Source organism: Salvelinus alpinus, chromosome 33, assembly GCF_045679555.1.
Source record: "Salvelinus alpinus chromosome 33, SLU_Salpinus.1, whole genome shotgun sequence".
In the NCBI taxonomy this organism is placed as follows: Eukaryota; Metazoa; Chordata; class Actinopteri; order Salmoniformes; family Salmonidae; genus Salvelinus; species Salvelinus alpinus.
The window spans coordinates 9,318,334-9,334,249 of record NC_092118.1 but is presented as its reverse complement, the minus strand read 5'-3'; the positions used below and the strand labels follow the sequence as shown (position 1 = coordinate 9,334,249).

Genomic DNA, 15,916 nt, shown 5'->3' with positions numbered 1-15,916 from the left:
ACCAGTGAGCTGAGATAAGGCGGGGCTTTACCTAGCAGAGACTTGTAGATGACCAGGAGCCAGTGGGTTTGGCGGCGAGTATGAAGCGAGGGCCAGCCAACGAGAGCGTACAGATCGCAGTGGTGGGTAGTATATGGGGCTTTGGTGACAAAATGGATGTCACTGTGATAGACTGCATCCAATTTGTTGAGTAGAGTGTTGGAGGCTATTTTGTAAATGACATCGCCAAAGTCGAGGATTGGTAGGATGGTCAGTTTTACGAGGGTATGTTTGGCAGCATGAGTGAAGGATGCTTTGTTGCGAAATAGGAAGCCAATTCTAGATTTAATTTTGGATTGGAGATGCTTAATGTGAGTCTGGAAGGAGAGTTTACAGTCTAACCAGACACCTAGGTATTTGTAGTTGTCCACATATTAGTGATGAGTAGTGATGCTGGGCGGGCAGGCAGGTGCGGGCAGCGATCGGTTGAATAGCATGCATTTAGTTTTACTTGCATTTAAGAGCAGTTGGAGGCCACGGAAGGAGAGTTGTATGGCATTGAAGCTCGTCTGGAAGTTAGTTAACACAGTGTCCAAAGAAGGGCCAGAGGTATACAGAATGGTGTCGTCTGCGTAGAGGTGGATCAGAGAATCACCAGCAGCAAGAGCGACATCATTGATGTATACAGAGAAGCCCTGACCTCAATCCTATAGAAAATGTGTGGGCAGAACTGAAAATGTGTGTGCGAGCAAGGAGGCCTACAAACCTGACTCAGTTACACCAGCTCTGTCAGGAGGAATGGGCCAAAATTCACCCAACTTATTGTGGAAAGCTTGTGGAAGGCTATCCAAAATGTTTAACCCAAGTTAAACAATTTAAAGGCAATGCTAACAAATACTAATTGAGTGTATGTAAACTTCTGACACACTGGGAATGTGATGAAAGACATCAAAGCTTAAATAAATAATTCTCTCTACTATTATTCTGACATTTCACATTATCTAATATAAAGTGGTGATCCTAACTGACCTAAGTCAGGGAATTTTTACTTGGATTAAATGTCAGGAATTGTGAAAAACTGAGTTTAAATGTATTTGGCTAAGGGTTATGTAAACTTCTGACTTCAAACGTATATTTGGCTTGTCACAATACAATATGTGCCTGGCTGATTCAATGAGATTATCTCTCTCACGCTCTCTCTTTAAAGCCCACAGCTTCACTGAGCGCACGTCATCTCCCTTTCATTCTCCAATCTCTTTCAGCGTATTTCCCCTATTTTCCTGTTCTTTCACTGATGACTCACACTCCTGTGTTTGCCTTTTGGTGTCGTCACGCGCACACACGCGCGCACGCACGCACACCCACACGCACAATCTATTCGAGGCAATTACATCAATATCAAATATTCATTACCTGGCGTAAAGTGGTTGCCGGGGTTTCTAACCCATGTTGGCCAGGCAATCGAGCAGCAGTCCCCATGTGCTGACAGCAAGATCAATGGCACGTTGTGAATGTCGTCCAGGATGCCATTCCGGCTCTAACTGCCGAACATAAAAGAGCCCTGCGGCTGCCATCTTGGCTCAAAGCCACTGGTGTTTACGGCCCCGGTCTCCCAGTTTCCTCGCACCTTTGGGGAAACCCATGGGGAAATCACACGTCAAATGTAGGATATGTACATCTCCTCTGAAATATGTATGCCGGGTAATAAAAGCGGTGCATATGCAGTGTGTGGTGGTATTTAGATGCAGACCTTTTAGTAGGAAAGTGACACCCTATCCCCAGGCTCAGCCCTTTGAAAAAGATAGATGTCGCCATTGTGTGTGCGTGTGTGTGTGTGTGTGCGTGCGTGTGTGCGTGTGTGTGTGTGTGTGTGTGTGTGTGTGTGTGTGTGTGTGTGTGTGTGTGTGTGTGTGTGTGTGTGTGTGTGTGTGTGTGTGTGTGTGTGTGTGTGTGTGTGTGTGTGTCATAAAATAAAGCTATTGCTTTCTCTGCATTGATTCTTTCATGTTGCTGTTCATGTAGAAGTTGACATTTACTTTGAGATGCAAAATGGCGAGATGGGAGACGTTGGCCTCGCGCGGCTCTGTGAGGTTTCGTACAGTGTTTTTTTTTTATGAGGAGCTTTATGAAGGATGTTTTCTATTATGGAGTTGTTGTGGGCTGACCGATGCTCTCTCTTTTCATCTGTATGTGTGTGTGTTCTTTCTCTGAGCGAGATGACCAGGGCTTTAGTCCCTCCTCACTGACATTTACTCTGGTTCCCTTCAGTGGGACTTTGTTCGATACACACGAGGCAAAGGTAACTCTGTTCTCGGAGTCACTGTGTGTTGTCGCAGGGTTTTGTTTCAGCCCAGCACAAAAACACCTGATACAACTGGTTCGAACAAGACAGGCCTACTCATTCGGCTATTGTGCGTTGGACCCTCTTTGCTTTGTGTGTGTGTCTGTGCGTTTATTATGTGTTTGACGGTCTTCACTGTGTATATTTGTGTGTGTGTGTGTGTGTTTGACACACTATTTGCTAACGTGTGTGTTTCAGGCCTGGTGAAGCTGGGAATCCACTGTGTCACGTGTCAGAAAGTGGCCATCAAGATCGTCAACAGAGAGAAACTCAGCGAGTCTGTCCTCATGAAGGTAAGACCATGGGGCTTGACACCAGATGTTGCAATGGAGAGCCATATGGCCTTTGTTATTGTTATTGTTAGAAAAAGAGGGTAATATAACATGGCCTTCCTGTCACTGTAGTAGAGAGAGTAGAGGGTTGTGCTGCAGGGTCTGACAGTATGACAGGAGGTCTTCCAGGGATAGTGCTGTTATATAAAACAGATGAATAGAGATGCCTTCCTAACCTTCCAAAGCTCTTTATCTTTGTGTCAGTGTGTGTGTGAGTTTTGGGGCCTATGAATGACGAAGTATGTTAAGCAGCCCTTCTGCATTTCCTCATTAGACCAGTACCCATCAATAGCTAGACTAGACTTTGCTTCTCTGCAATTATAAGCCCTTATGGTGGAGTAAACCATTGGAGTTAGGAAAATGGAGCAGGCCTTAATCCTGTCTTGTATAATGACCTTTCATGGGATGCAGCATATTCTCTATCTCAGGAAATCACACTGAAGCATCTCATTGGGATGTAATTGGATCGTGGGCAGATTTAATTTGAATGGGGTGCAGCGCATACATACAGCATACTGTATATGCACACACAGATGCTCTCACGCACACACACACACACACACACACACACACACACACACACACACACACACACACACACACACACACACACACACACACACACACACACACACACACACACACACACACACACACACACACACACACACACACACACACACACACACACACACACACACACACTTCAGTAGTGCCAACACTTCAATATCCTGAGAGTGAGAGTAGATGGTGTGCCAGTGCAGGAGGTTAGTGTGGTGCTTGGCACTATCACACTGCTTTGTCCTCCGCACAGAGAAAGGGTCACAGGCAGCCATAGGTGACAAATGTTCTTAATAAAAAACACCCTGGCTGGTGTGTGTGTGTGTGTGTGTGTGTGTGTGTGTGTGTGTGTGTGTGTGTGTGTGTGTGTGTGTGTGTGTGTGTGTGTGCGTGTGCGTGTGTGTGTGGACTAAATATCACGACTCCAGTGGGCCCACTAGCATGTAGTGGGGAAGATTTTCTGTTGACCAAGCACATGCTTTGCTTTCCCTCACCCCCATGGTCACCCCTCAGTAGGGAAGTTAACCGTGTGTGTCTTTTGTCAGTCTGCACAGGAGTGTGTGCGGTACGCTATGCACATACATGTGTGCCCTATGCACTAACCAAGGCAGTGGAATAAGTACAGTTTGGTAAGATATATGTGTGTGTACATAGTAATAAAAAATTCAACAAAATAAATTGATCACATACACAGATGTTATTGCGGGTGTAGCGAAATGCTTGTGTCACGTTGGTATGAAGAGATTTGGGAGACAGGCACAGGAATGCGTAATAAGGGTAATGAAATGAAATTAAAGTTCCAGAGGGATCCGTGACAGTGACCCCTCCCCCACCCCCGACGCGCTGCACTAGCGGCGCAACGACACCGGTCTAGAGGACGATCACGGGAACGCAGTGCGGGTCGATCAGGACCCAATGCAGCTGCCAAGGTTGTGCCATAGTCGGACAGGCCAGATGCAGCTGCCGAAGTTGAGGCGGTGTCGGACGGACCAGTAGGAGTGGCGTCGGACGGACCGGTTGTGACGGCGTCCGGCGGCCCAGTTGCAGCTGCCGAAGTTGCGGCGGCACTGGATGGACCAGTCGGAGCGTCGTCGGACGGGCCATTCCCGCTGTCTCCCTTAACCTCTCTTGGGCACGTGAGACGGTAGCGTCCCACCTTTTCAACAGCCAGTGAAACTGCTGGGCGCCAAATTCAAATACAGAAATACTCATTATAAAAATTCAGAAAACAAAACATATTTTTTACATAGGTTTAAAGATTGACTTCTTGTGAATCCAACCACGGTGTCAGATTTAAAAAATGCTTTACGGCGAAAGCATACCTTACGATTATTTGACAACATAGCCCACTAGACAAACCATTACAAACAGTAGCCAGCCAAGTAGAACAGTTACACAAGTCAGAAATAGAGATACAATTAAACCCTTACCTTTGATGATCTTCATATGGTTGCACTCAGCAGACATTCATTTACTCAATAAATGTTCCTTTTGTTCGATAAGGTCTCTTTATATCCAAAAATCTCAGTTTTGTTTGCGTGTTTTTTCTGTAATCCACAGGCTCAAACGCAGTCAAAACAGGAAGACAAAAAAATCAAAATTGTATCCGTAAAGTTCATAGAAACATGTCAAACCATGTTTATATTCAAACTCAGGTTGTTTTTAGCCTAAATAATCGATAATATTTCAACCGGACAATAACGTCGTCAATTTAAAAGGTAAACAAGAAACGCACTCTCTCGGTCTCACGCATGAAAAAGCTCTGTGACACTTTAGGGTCCACTCATTCAGACTGCTCTTACTTCTTAATTTTTCAGAATACAAGCCTGAAACAATTTCTAAAGACTGTTGACATCTAGTGGAAGGCATAGAAACTGCAATTTGAGTCCTAAGTCAATGGATACTGTAATGGCATTGAATAGAAAACTACAAAACCAAAAAAGAAAATACTTCCTAAATGGATTTTTCTCAGGTTTTCACCTGCCAAATCAGTTCTGTTATACTCACAGACACTATTTTAACAGTTTTGGAAACTTTAGAGTGTTTTCTATCCGAATCTACCAGTTATATGCATATCATATCTTCTGGGCACGAGAAGCAGGCAGTTTAATTTGGGAATGCATTTCATCCAAAATTCCGAATGCTGCCCCCTACCCTAGTGAAGTTAATGGTCGATTATTCTGTCACGTTGGTACAGTATGAAGGGATCGGGAGACAGGCGCAGGAATGCATAATAGAGTTTTTTATTCAGCCCATATTACGTAGTGCCGTGTGCAAACAAACACGTAACAAAACACAGGGTTGAAACCCAAACAAAAGAGCGAGGAGTACCTCGAATAAATAACACCAGCGCACAATGATTATCACACGGGACGAGACCTGTAATCATCTGCGCAATCCACAAGGGCACGAATGCCCAAATACACAGCACAGATACTCACACACACCAACAAACCTAGTAACAATAATCGACAGAATAATGGTAAACCAAGGGCACCCTTATACAATTACTAATCACTGGGAATAGGGGCCAGGTGTGCGTAATGAAAGTTCCGGAGGGATCCGTGACAGCTTGTGTTCCGAGCTCCAACAGTGCAGTAGTATCTTAACAATTCACAACAATACACAAATCTAAAAGTAAAAGAATGGAATTAAGAAATATATAAATATTTGGACGAGCAATGTCGTAGTGACATTGACTAAAATACAGTAGAATAGAATACAGTATATAAACTCAGCAAATAAAGACACGTCCTCTCACTGTCAACTGCGTTTATTTTCAACAAACTTAATTAACATGTGTAAATATTTGTATGTAGCGAGATTCAACAACTGAGACATAAACTGAACAAGTTCCACAGACATGTGACTAACAGAAATGGAATAATGTATCCCTGAACAAAGGGGGGGGGGGGGTCAAAATCAAAAGTAACAGTCAGTATCTAGTGTGGCCACCAGCTGCATTAAGTACTGCAGTGCATCTCCTCCTCCTTATGTACTGCACCAGATTTGTCAGTTCTTGCTGTGAGATGTTACCCCACTCTTCCAGCAAGGCTCCTACAACTCACCCTCCGATCGAACAGGTCCCAGATGTGCTCAATGGGATTGAGATCCAGGCTCTTCGCTGGCCATGGCAGAACACTGACATTCCTGTCTTGCAGGAAATCACGCACAGAACGAGCAGTATGGCTGGTGGCATTGTCATGCTGGAGGGTCATGTCAGGATGAGCCTGCAGGAAGGGTACCACATGAAGGAGGAGGATGTCTTCCCTGTAACGCACAGAGTTGAGATTGCCTGCAATGACGACAAGCTCAGTCCGATAATGCTGTGACACACCGCCCCAGACCATGACGGACCCGCCAACTCCAAATCGATCCTGCTCCAGAGTACAGGCCTCAGTGTAACGCTCACTCTTCGACGATAAACGTGAATCTGACCATCACCCCTGGTGGGACAAAACCGTGACTTGTCAGTGAAGAGCACTTTTTGCCAGTCCTGTCTGGTCCAGTGACGGTGGGTTTGTGCCCATAGGCGATGTTGTTTCCGATGATGTCTGGTGAGGACCTGCCTTACAACAGGTCTACAAGCCCTCAGTCCAGCTTCTCTCAGCCTATTGCAGACAGTCTGAGCACTGATGGAGGGATTGTGCGTTCCTGGTGTATCTCGGGCAGTTGTTGTTGCCATCCTCTACCTGTCCCGCAGGTGTGATGTTCGGATGTACCGATCCTGTGCAGGTGTTGTTACACATGGGGTGCCACTGCGAGGATGATCAGCTGTCCGTCCTGTCTCCCTGTAGCGCTGTCTTAGGCGTCTCACAATACGGACATTGCCATTTATTGCCCTGGCCACATCTGCAGTCCTCATGCCTCCTTGCAGCATGCCTAAGGCACGTACACGCAGATGAGCAGGGACCCTGGGCATCTTTCTTTTGGTGTTTTTCAGTCAGTAGAAAGGCCTCTTTAGTGTCCTAAGTTTTCATAACTGTGACCTTAATTGCCTACCGTCTGTAAGCTGTTAGTGTCTAAACGACCGTTCCACAGGTGCATGTTCATTAATTGTCTGTGGTTCATTGAACAAGCATGGGAACCAGTGTTTAAACACTTTACAATTAAGATCTGTGAAGTTATTAGGATTTTTACTAATTATCTTTGAAAGACAGGGTCCTGAAAAAGGGACGTTTCTTTTTTTGCTGAGTTTACATATGAGATGAGTAAAGCAGTATGTAAACACTATTAAAGTGACTTCTGTCCCATTATTAAAGTGGCCAGTGATTCCATGTCTATGTATGTAGAGCAGCAGCCTCTAAGGTGTAGGGCTGAGCAACCGGGCGGTAGCCAGCTAGTGATGGCTATTTAACAATCTGATGGCTTTGAGATAGAAGCTGTTTTTCTCTCTGTCCCAGTTTTGATATACTTGTACTGACCTCCCCTTCTGGATGATAGCGGGGTGAACAGGCCGTGGCTCGGGTGATTGATGTCCTTGATGATCTTTTTGGCCTTCCTGTGACATCAGTTGCTGTAGGTGTCCTAGAGGGCAAGCAGTGTGCCCCCGGTGATGTTTTCGGCAGACCACACCACCCTCTGGAGAGCCCTGCGGTTGCGAGTGGTGCAGTGTCCGTACCAGGCAGTGATACAGCCCTACAGGATGTTCTCAATTGTGCTTCTGTAAAAGTTTTTGAGGGTCTTAGGGGCCAAGACGAATTTCTTCAGCCTCCTGAGGTTGAAGGTTGCCCTTTCTTCCCCACACTGTCTGTGTGGGTGGACCATTTCAGATTGTCAGTGATGTTTACGCAGAGGAACTTCAAGCTTTCCACATTCTCCACTGCGGTCCCGTCGATGTGGATAGGGGCGTACTGTTTCCTGAAGTCCACGATCAGCTTCTTTGTTTTGTTGACGTTGAGGGAGAGGTTATTTTCCTGGCACCACTCTGCCAGGGCCCTCACCTCCTCCCTCTAGGCTGTTTCGCCATCGTTGGTAATCAGGCCTATTACTGTTGTGTCGTCTGCAAACTTGGTGATTGAGTTGGAAGCATGCGGCCACGGAGAACGAGAGCCCACAGTCCTATGGAGCGGGCCGCGTTAGTGGCACTGTGTTATCCTCAAAGTGGGCGAAGAAGGTGTTTAGCTTGTCTGGGAGCAAGATGTCGGTGTCCGTGATGTGGCTGGTTTTCTTTTGGTAGTGCGTGATTGTCTGTAGACCCTGCCACATACGTCTCATGTCTGAGCCGTTGAATTGCGGCTCCACTTTGTCTCTGCCTTACGGAGGGAATAACTGCACTGTTTGTATTTGACCATATTCCCAGTCAACTTGCCATGGTTAAATGCGTTGGTTCGCGCTTCCAGTTTTGCGCGGATGCTGCCATTTATCCACGGTAACGGTAACTAACTAACTTTTGTACATCGCTCTGGTCCATACAATTGACCTCACTTTAGCGCCCAAAAAACGTAATTCTTCCAGGTCAACTGTAATATCAATACCATTGTAAAGCACAATTTCTCCCCTTTCCAGCAAAATGAATGACGAGACCTTCATGATGCCCGTCCCTGAATGATTGAAGAAGGCAATGAGCACTGTCAGGTCTTTTTAAAAATGGCGGGTGGGGAAGCTAAACCTATTGCGTGATAATGAAACGGGGAGATATGTCGTGTGGGGAAACAACTATTTTTCACCCGATCTGTCCAACTTATCACGTCTAAAATGTAAATAAAACACTATAAAGAGTTTATATAATGTGTCATTACGTATCTATTTGAATGTTTGTGTCAAATTTGAATCAGGATTTTAGAGCGGCGCTAAAGTTATATTCCGAAGTAAACGGCGGCTGCCGCGGCTTTTGAGAGTCATGATGGCTTGCGGTGATGACACAAAAAAATTAATGCGTTCAGTTGTACAATTGACCAGGTATCCCCCCTCACCCCTTACCTTGTCCCTTTGTTGTTTTTTATATGCGGGAGAAGGGCTACCCCTGGTGGAAAGAGGCTGTACGGGTGCCGTACGTTACGTCGAGACACGTCACGATGTAACGTACCGCGTCAGAGGGGTCCGTTTTTTTTTTCATCTTTTCTCGAATACTATTAGTCCATTACCATGTCGGTCAACGCTGAATCGAAACTTAATTCACACCCCGGATTTTGATGCAACACTTTCGCTACAGCCCCATTCGTTTACATTGCAGCCTCGTCTGAATGAAGTCACCGTTATATGTAATAATATGTTAACGTACAAACACTCTTGCCCACTCATATGGTGCGTGTGTGTGTGTACAGTATGTGTGTGCAGTCAGCGCGGCAGCGGAGTCAGCCAAAAGTGGCATTTCAGAGCTGCTGCCTCTCCTTCCTGCTGATGTGGTTCTTTCAGCCTAATGAGAGAACGAGTGGGATGGAGAGAACGTGAGAAAAGAGGGGAGCATTACTCCACCCATCAGGCCTACTCAACACTTTAACCCTCTCACTCTTCATTTCCATGGCCTTGGTTTAGTTGGTTAAGTGGGTCATTAACTCAGATTTTTCATTTTCTTAATTAAACTTTTATTTAACTAAGCAAATCAGTTAAGAACAAATTCTCATTTTACAATGACGTCCTACCCCGGCTAAACCCTCCCCTAACCCGGATGACGCTGTGCCAATTGTGCGCCGCCATATGGGATTAGGGTGTGTGTGTGTGTGTGTGTGTGTCTGAAGTTAGTTTGAGTTGAATGACACATGGAGGATCTCCCTTTTTTGTCTCTGTTTTTTCCCTCATCCTATCAGATTTTATATTTCAAATTTGTTCAAATCTTTGTTTTCCATCTCTTTCTCTCTCTCTCTCTCTCTCTCTCTCTCTCTCTCTCTCTCTCTCTCTCTCTCTCTCTCTCTCTCTCTCTCTCTCTCTCTCTCTCTCTCTCATTCTCGCTCTCTCACGCTCTCTCTCTCTTCACTCACTCTCTCTCTATATTTCTCTCTCTCTCTATCTCTCTCTCTCTCACTCATTCCCATTCTCAACATCTGAGGGGCTTGTTGTCATAGGAACAGTGATTGGCTTTGGAAAGGGAGGGGAGAAAATGACATGTCTTCCCAGCGTGAGTTATTGGCCGTCTGTCTTTCCCCCTGCACAATGCAGATCCACCAAACAGCACACCACACACGCACTCAGAGACAACAACATGTTTAAAACATATTCCCTTCCTCTGTTGTCTCATCTCTAAATTCATTCATACTTTGGCATTTTCAGAAGGTTTGATTTTCAACGCAAGTGTACTCCTGAATCCTGATGTGTTTCTTTGTTTAAAAGGCCGTTGCAGCAGGTACACCACAATATGCATCTGTTCATTCATCGTGTGTGTGTGTGTGTGTGTGTGTGTGTGTGTGTGTGTGTGTGTGTGTGTGTGTGTGTGTGTGTGTGTGTGTGTGTGTGTGTGTGTGTGTGTGTGTGTGTGTGTGTGTGTGTGTACACATGCACATGTATTTCTAACCCTACTTTCATACTTCCCTGGTCTCTAACATTACTTCACATGTACTTATTTTCTTTCATTCCCTATTTCCCGTCCGCTGTCTCTCATGTTGGGATTAACAATCTTCTCCATCCCTCCTTCCTCTTTGTTTGTCTCTAATCTCAATTCAATTCAAGGGCTTTATTGGCTTGAGAAACATATGTTTAACATTGCCCAAGCAAGTGAAGTAGATAATAAACAAAAGTTAAATAAACAATACAAATGAACAGTTAATATTACACTCACAAAAGTTCCAAAATAATTAAGACATTTGAAATGTCATATTATGTGCAAATAGTTAAAGTACAAAAGGGAAAATAAATAAACATAAATATGGGTTGTATTTACAATGGTGTTTGTTCTTCACTGGTTGCCCTTTTCTTGTGGCAACAGGTCACAAATACTGCTGCTGTGATGGGACACTGGTATTTCACCCAGTAGATATGTTTCTGTACAGTTACTGTGTAGCCTGGAGAATGTTACAGTCGTTTATCTTTTTTTTTTTTTTTGGTGTTCATCAAAATAAAGATGTACGCTTACCACGCTGCGCCTTGGTCTCATGCCAACAACGGACTTAACAGAAGATCCCACCACAAACGGACCAAGCAGCGTGGCCAGGAGGAGCAGACATCCTGGACATGGGAGGATATCCTGGATGGTAAGGGATCCTGGACGTGGGAGGAGATCCAGGCCGGAAGGGATCGCATTCCATGGGAGCAGGCGGAGGCAGCGAGGGAGGAACAACGGCGACGAAACCAGGAATCAAGGAAACGACGGTAGCCCGAGAGGCAGCCTCAAAAACATTTTTTTTGGGGGGGGGGACAACGGGGTGGCGAGCGGAGCAAAGGTGTGAACAAGAACCAACTCCCTGTAATTACGATGAGGAGTTGGTCAGATACCATGTTTTCCGGTTCTGCAGACCGTGCCTCCAGTGCGCACCCTTAGACCGGTGCGTTCTGTGCCTGCTGTCGGGCTAAAGTGAGCATCCAGCCAGAACGGGTTGTGCCGGCTCAGCGCTCCTGGTCTCCAGTACGCCTCCTCGGTCCAGGATATCCTGCGCGGGCTCTACGCACTGTGTCGCCAGTGCGCCTTCACAGCCCAGAGCATTCTGTGTCAGCACCCCGCATTTGCCGGGCTAAAGTGAGCATTCAGCCCTAACGGGTTGTGCCAGCTCTACGCTCCAGACATCCAGTGCGCCTCCACGGTCCAGTACGTCCTGTGCCTGCTCCACTCACAAAGCCTCCAGTGATGATCCATGGCCCGAAGCCTCCAGTGATGATCCATGGCCCGAAGCCTCCAGTGATGATCCATGGCCTGAAGCCTCCAGTGATGATCCATGGCACGAAGCCTGCAGTGATGATCCACGGCCCGGAACCTCCTGAGACGGCCCACGGTCCTGAACCTCCTGAGACGGCCCACGGTCCTGAACCTCCTGAGGCGGCCCACGGTCCTGAACCTCCTGAGACGGCCCACGGTCCTGAACCTCCTGAGACGGCCCACGGTCCTGAACCTCCTGAGACGGCCCACGGTCCGGAACCTCCTGAGACGGCCCACGGTCCGGAACCTCCTGAGACGGCCCACGGTCCGGAACCTCCTGAGACGGCCCACGGTCCGGAACCTCCTGAGACGGTCCACGGTATGGAACCTCCTGAGATGGTCTGCAGGCCAGAGCCTCCAGCGACGGTCTGCAGGCCAGAGCCTCCAGCGACGGTCTGCAGTCCAGAGCCTCCAGCGACGGTCTGCATTCCAGAGCCTCCAGCGACGGTCTGCATTCCAGAGCCTCCAGCAGCGGTCGTCAGTCCAGAGCCTCCAGCGGCGGTCGTCAGTCCAGAGCCTCCAGCGGCGGTCGTCAGTCCAGAGCCTCCAGCGGCGGTCGTCAGTCCAGAGCCTCCAGCGGCGGTCTTCAGTCCAGCGCCTCCAGCGGGGGTTCCCAGTCCAGAGCCTCCGGCGATGATCCACGGTCCGGTTCCTCCGGCGATGGTCCAGTTCCACGGAAGCGGAGGGATCAGCGTGCGGAGCGGGGGCTACGTCCCAAATGGGAGCTGCCACCGAGGATAGATGCCCAGCCCTATAGAGTCAGGTTTTGCGGCCGGAGTCCGCACCTTTGGGGGATGGTACTGTCACGCCCTGACCTTAGAGAGACTTTTTATTTCTCTATTTGTTTAGGTCAGGGTGTGATTTGGGTGGGCATTCTAGTTTGTCTATTTCTTTGTTAGCCGGATATGGTTCCCAATCAGAGGCAGCTGTCTATCGTTGTCTCTGATTGGGGATCATACTTAGGCAGCCTTTTTCCCCACCTTAGTTTGTGGGATCTTGTTTTTGTACAGTTACTGTGTAGCCTGCAGAATGTTACAGTCTTTGATCTTTTTTTTTTTTTTTGGTGTTCATCAAAATAAATAAAGATGTACACTTACCACACTGCGCCTTGGTCTCATTCCAACAACGGATTTAACAATATTACATTTACATTTACATTTTAGTCATTTAGCAGACGCTCTTATCCAGAGCGACTTACAGTAGAGTGCATACATTTTTATTACATTTTTTTTTTACATACTGAGACAAGGATATCCCTACCGGCCAAACCCTCCCTACCGGCCAAACCCTCCCTAACCCGGACGACGCTATGCCAATTGTGCGTCGCCCCACGGATCTCCCGGTTGCGGCCGGCTGCGACAGAGCCTGGGCGCGAACCCAGCCCAGCCTGGGCGCGAACCCAGAGACTCTGGTGGCGCAGCTAGCACTGCGATGCAGTGCCCTAGACCACTGCGCCACCCGGGAGATCTGGGAGTTTGTATGGGAGTTTGTCAAAATTGTTTTGTTTTCAAATTATTTGTTGATCTGTGTGATCTGAGGGAAATGTGTCTCTAATATGGTTATACATTTGACAGGAGGTTAGAAAGTACAGCTCAGTTTCCACCTCATTTTGTGGGCAGTGTGCACATAGCCTGTCTTCTCTTGAGAGAAAGGTCTGCCTACGGTGGCTTTTCTCAATAGCAAGGCTATGCTCACTGAGTCTGTACATAGACAAAGCTTTCCTTAAGTTTGGGTCAGTCACAGTGATCAGGTATTCTGCCACTGTGTACTCTCTATTAAGGGCCAAATAGCATTCTAGTTTGCTCTGTTTTTTGTAAATTAATTTAAATGTGTCAAGTAATTATCTTTTTGTTTTCTCATGATTTGGTTGGGTTTAATTGTGTTGCTGTCCTGGTGCTCTGTGGCATCTGTTTGTGTTTGTGAACAGAGCCCCAGGACCAGCTTGCTTAGGGGACTCTTCTCCAGTGTCATCTCTCTGTAGCTGATGGCTTTGTTATGGAAGGTTTGGGAATCGCTTCCTTTTGTGGAATTGTGGAATTTAACGGCTTTTTTTCTGGATTTTGATAATTAGCGGGTATCGGCCTAATTCTGCTCTGCATGCATTATTTGTTGTTTTACGTTGGACACAGGATATTTTTGCAGAATTCTGCATGCAGAGTTTCAGTTTGGTGTTTGTCCCATTTTGTGAATTCTTGGTTGGTGAGCGGACCCCAGACCTCACAACCATAAAGGGCAATGGGTTCTATAACTGATTCAAGTTTTTTTTGCCAGATCCTAATTGCTATGTCGAATTGTATGTTCCTTTTCATGGCATAGAAGGCCCTTCTTGCCTTGTCTCTCAGCTCGTTCACAGCTTTGTGGAAATTACCTGTGGCGCTGATGTTTAGTCCGAGTATGTATCGTTTTTTGTGTGCTCCAGGGCAATGGTGTCTAAATGGAATTTGTATTTGTAGTCCTGGCAACTGGACCTTTTTTGGAACACCATTATTTTTGTCTTACTGAGATTTACTGTCAGGGCCCAGGTTTGACAGAATCTTTGCAGAAGATCTAGGTGCTCTCTCTGGCCACTGTAGCAGCATTAGCATGGCATTTGCATGTGTTTCTGCATATGTGTGTGTGTGTGTTTGTGTGTTTGTGTGTGTGTGTGTGTGTGTGTGTGTGTGTGTGTGTGTGTGTGTGTGTGTGTGTGTGTGTGTGTGTGTGTGTGTGTGTGTGTGTGTGTGTGTGTGTGTGTGTGTGTGTGTGTGTGTGTGTGAGAGAGAGATCCTAGATTGAGGGTGTGTGTGTAACAGCTGAAGACAGTCTGAGCACCAGAGACTTGACATTTAGAGACCGGAGGAGATGAGATGTTGCAGAGACAGAGTTCACCACCTAACATCATCACCAGCACCCTTCAGAGATAATGATGTCATCCCTGGCATTTAGACTAAGAATATCGAGTGAGATATTCATAACTGTTCTATAGATTTAGAATAATCTAATCTGACTCCATAGTAGAACTTCCCACTCTGCTCTATGGATATAGAGGTACTATACTGCAGCCAGGTCACACCAGATCCACTGCGGTATTAGACATTTTCCCAGGTCCCCAGGACTTCGGGAGATGTCTCGTGCATGAAATGTCAATATCATCCACTAGGTGCAATGCGAGTGCTTGTTACCATCTAGTAGACACTCGTTAGGCCATTGTGGATTGGGATAGAGGAAGGGCTTAAACCGCGAGCTACGACTCCGAAAATGTAGGGTAAAATTTCCATTCGAACCCTTTTCCAAACCTTACCTACTTTCACAACACCCATAGATATTTATTCTTGCCCCCCTGGACAAATCTTGTTGTATAATGATGCTTCACTTCATCAGTCACACAAGCTGTGGGGTTGGAACATACACAGAGGTGTGGATGTCCATTGATGTTCCACACAGGTGTGGTCACAGGCACACGGACGTGCACACACACTTACTGTACAGTGTCAATTGTATTTTATGTCTGAGTGGGTGTGAGTCGGTGGGAGTGTGAGTGTGTGTGTGTGTCTGTGTGTGTGTGTGTGAGTGTGAGTGTGTGTTGTCCCTGGTCCCAGCAAGCGCTCTGGCATGCAGACTTAAGTCCTCGCATTTCTAAGCCAGCAAGATGGTGGAGACGGGAGGGAGGGTAAGGGAGACAGTCAAGGTGGTAGGGATGGATGGGGTGTGGAGAATGGAGGGATGGTGGCAGGGATGAGGAGAGGGGGGCTAGGGGCTGTTAGAGGACCACCTTGTGAGACCAGATAAATGTGGATAATATGACATGATAGCAGGAAATTGGTTGTGTGAGACAGAGAGGGGGGATGTATGTGTTTATATATAATAGGAGAAGCCACTGTAGAGATTCTCTTGAGTCTGATGACCTTGAGATAGAAGCTGTTTTTTAGTCTCTCGGTC

General features: G+C 46.7%; 1 protein-coding gene across 6 annotated transcripts in view; it reads left to right on the top strand.

Moving 5' to 3' along the window:
- Nucleotides 1-15,916, top strand: part of LOC139563302 (serine/threonine-protein kinase BRSK2-like) — a 178,083-nt gene that overhangs the window by 82,825 nt on the left and 79,342 nt on the right. For all 6 annotated transcript variants that reach the window (XM_071381880.1, XM_071381877.1, XM_071381879.1 and 3 more), the window contains exon 2: nucleotides 2,519-2,613. In XM_071381880.1, the coding sequence (XP_071237981.1) occupies nucleotides 2,519-2,613 (95 nt within the window). The remainder of the gene's footprint in view (nucleotides 1-2,518; nucleotides 2,614-15,916) is intronic.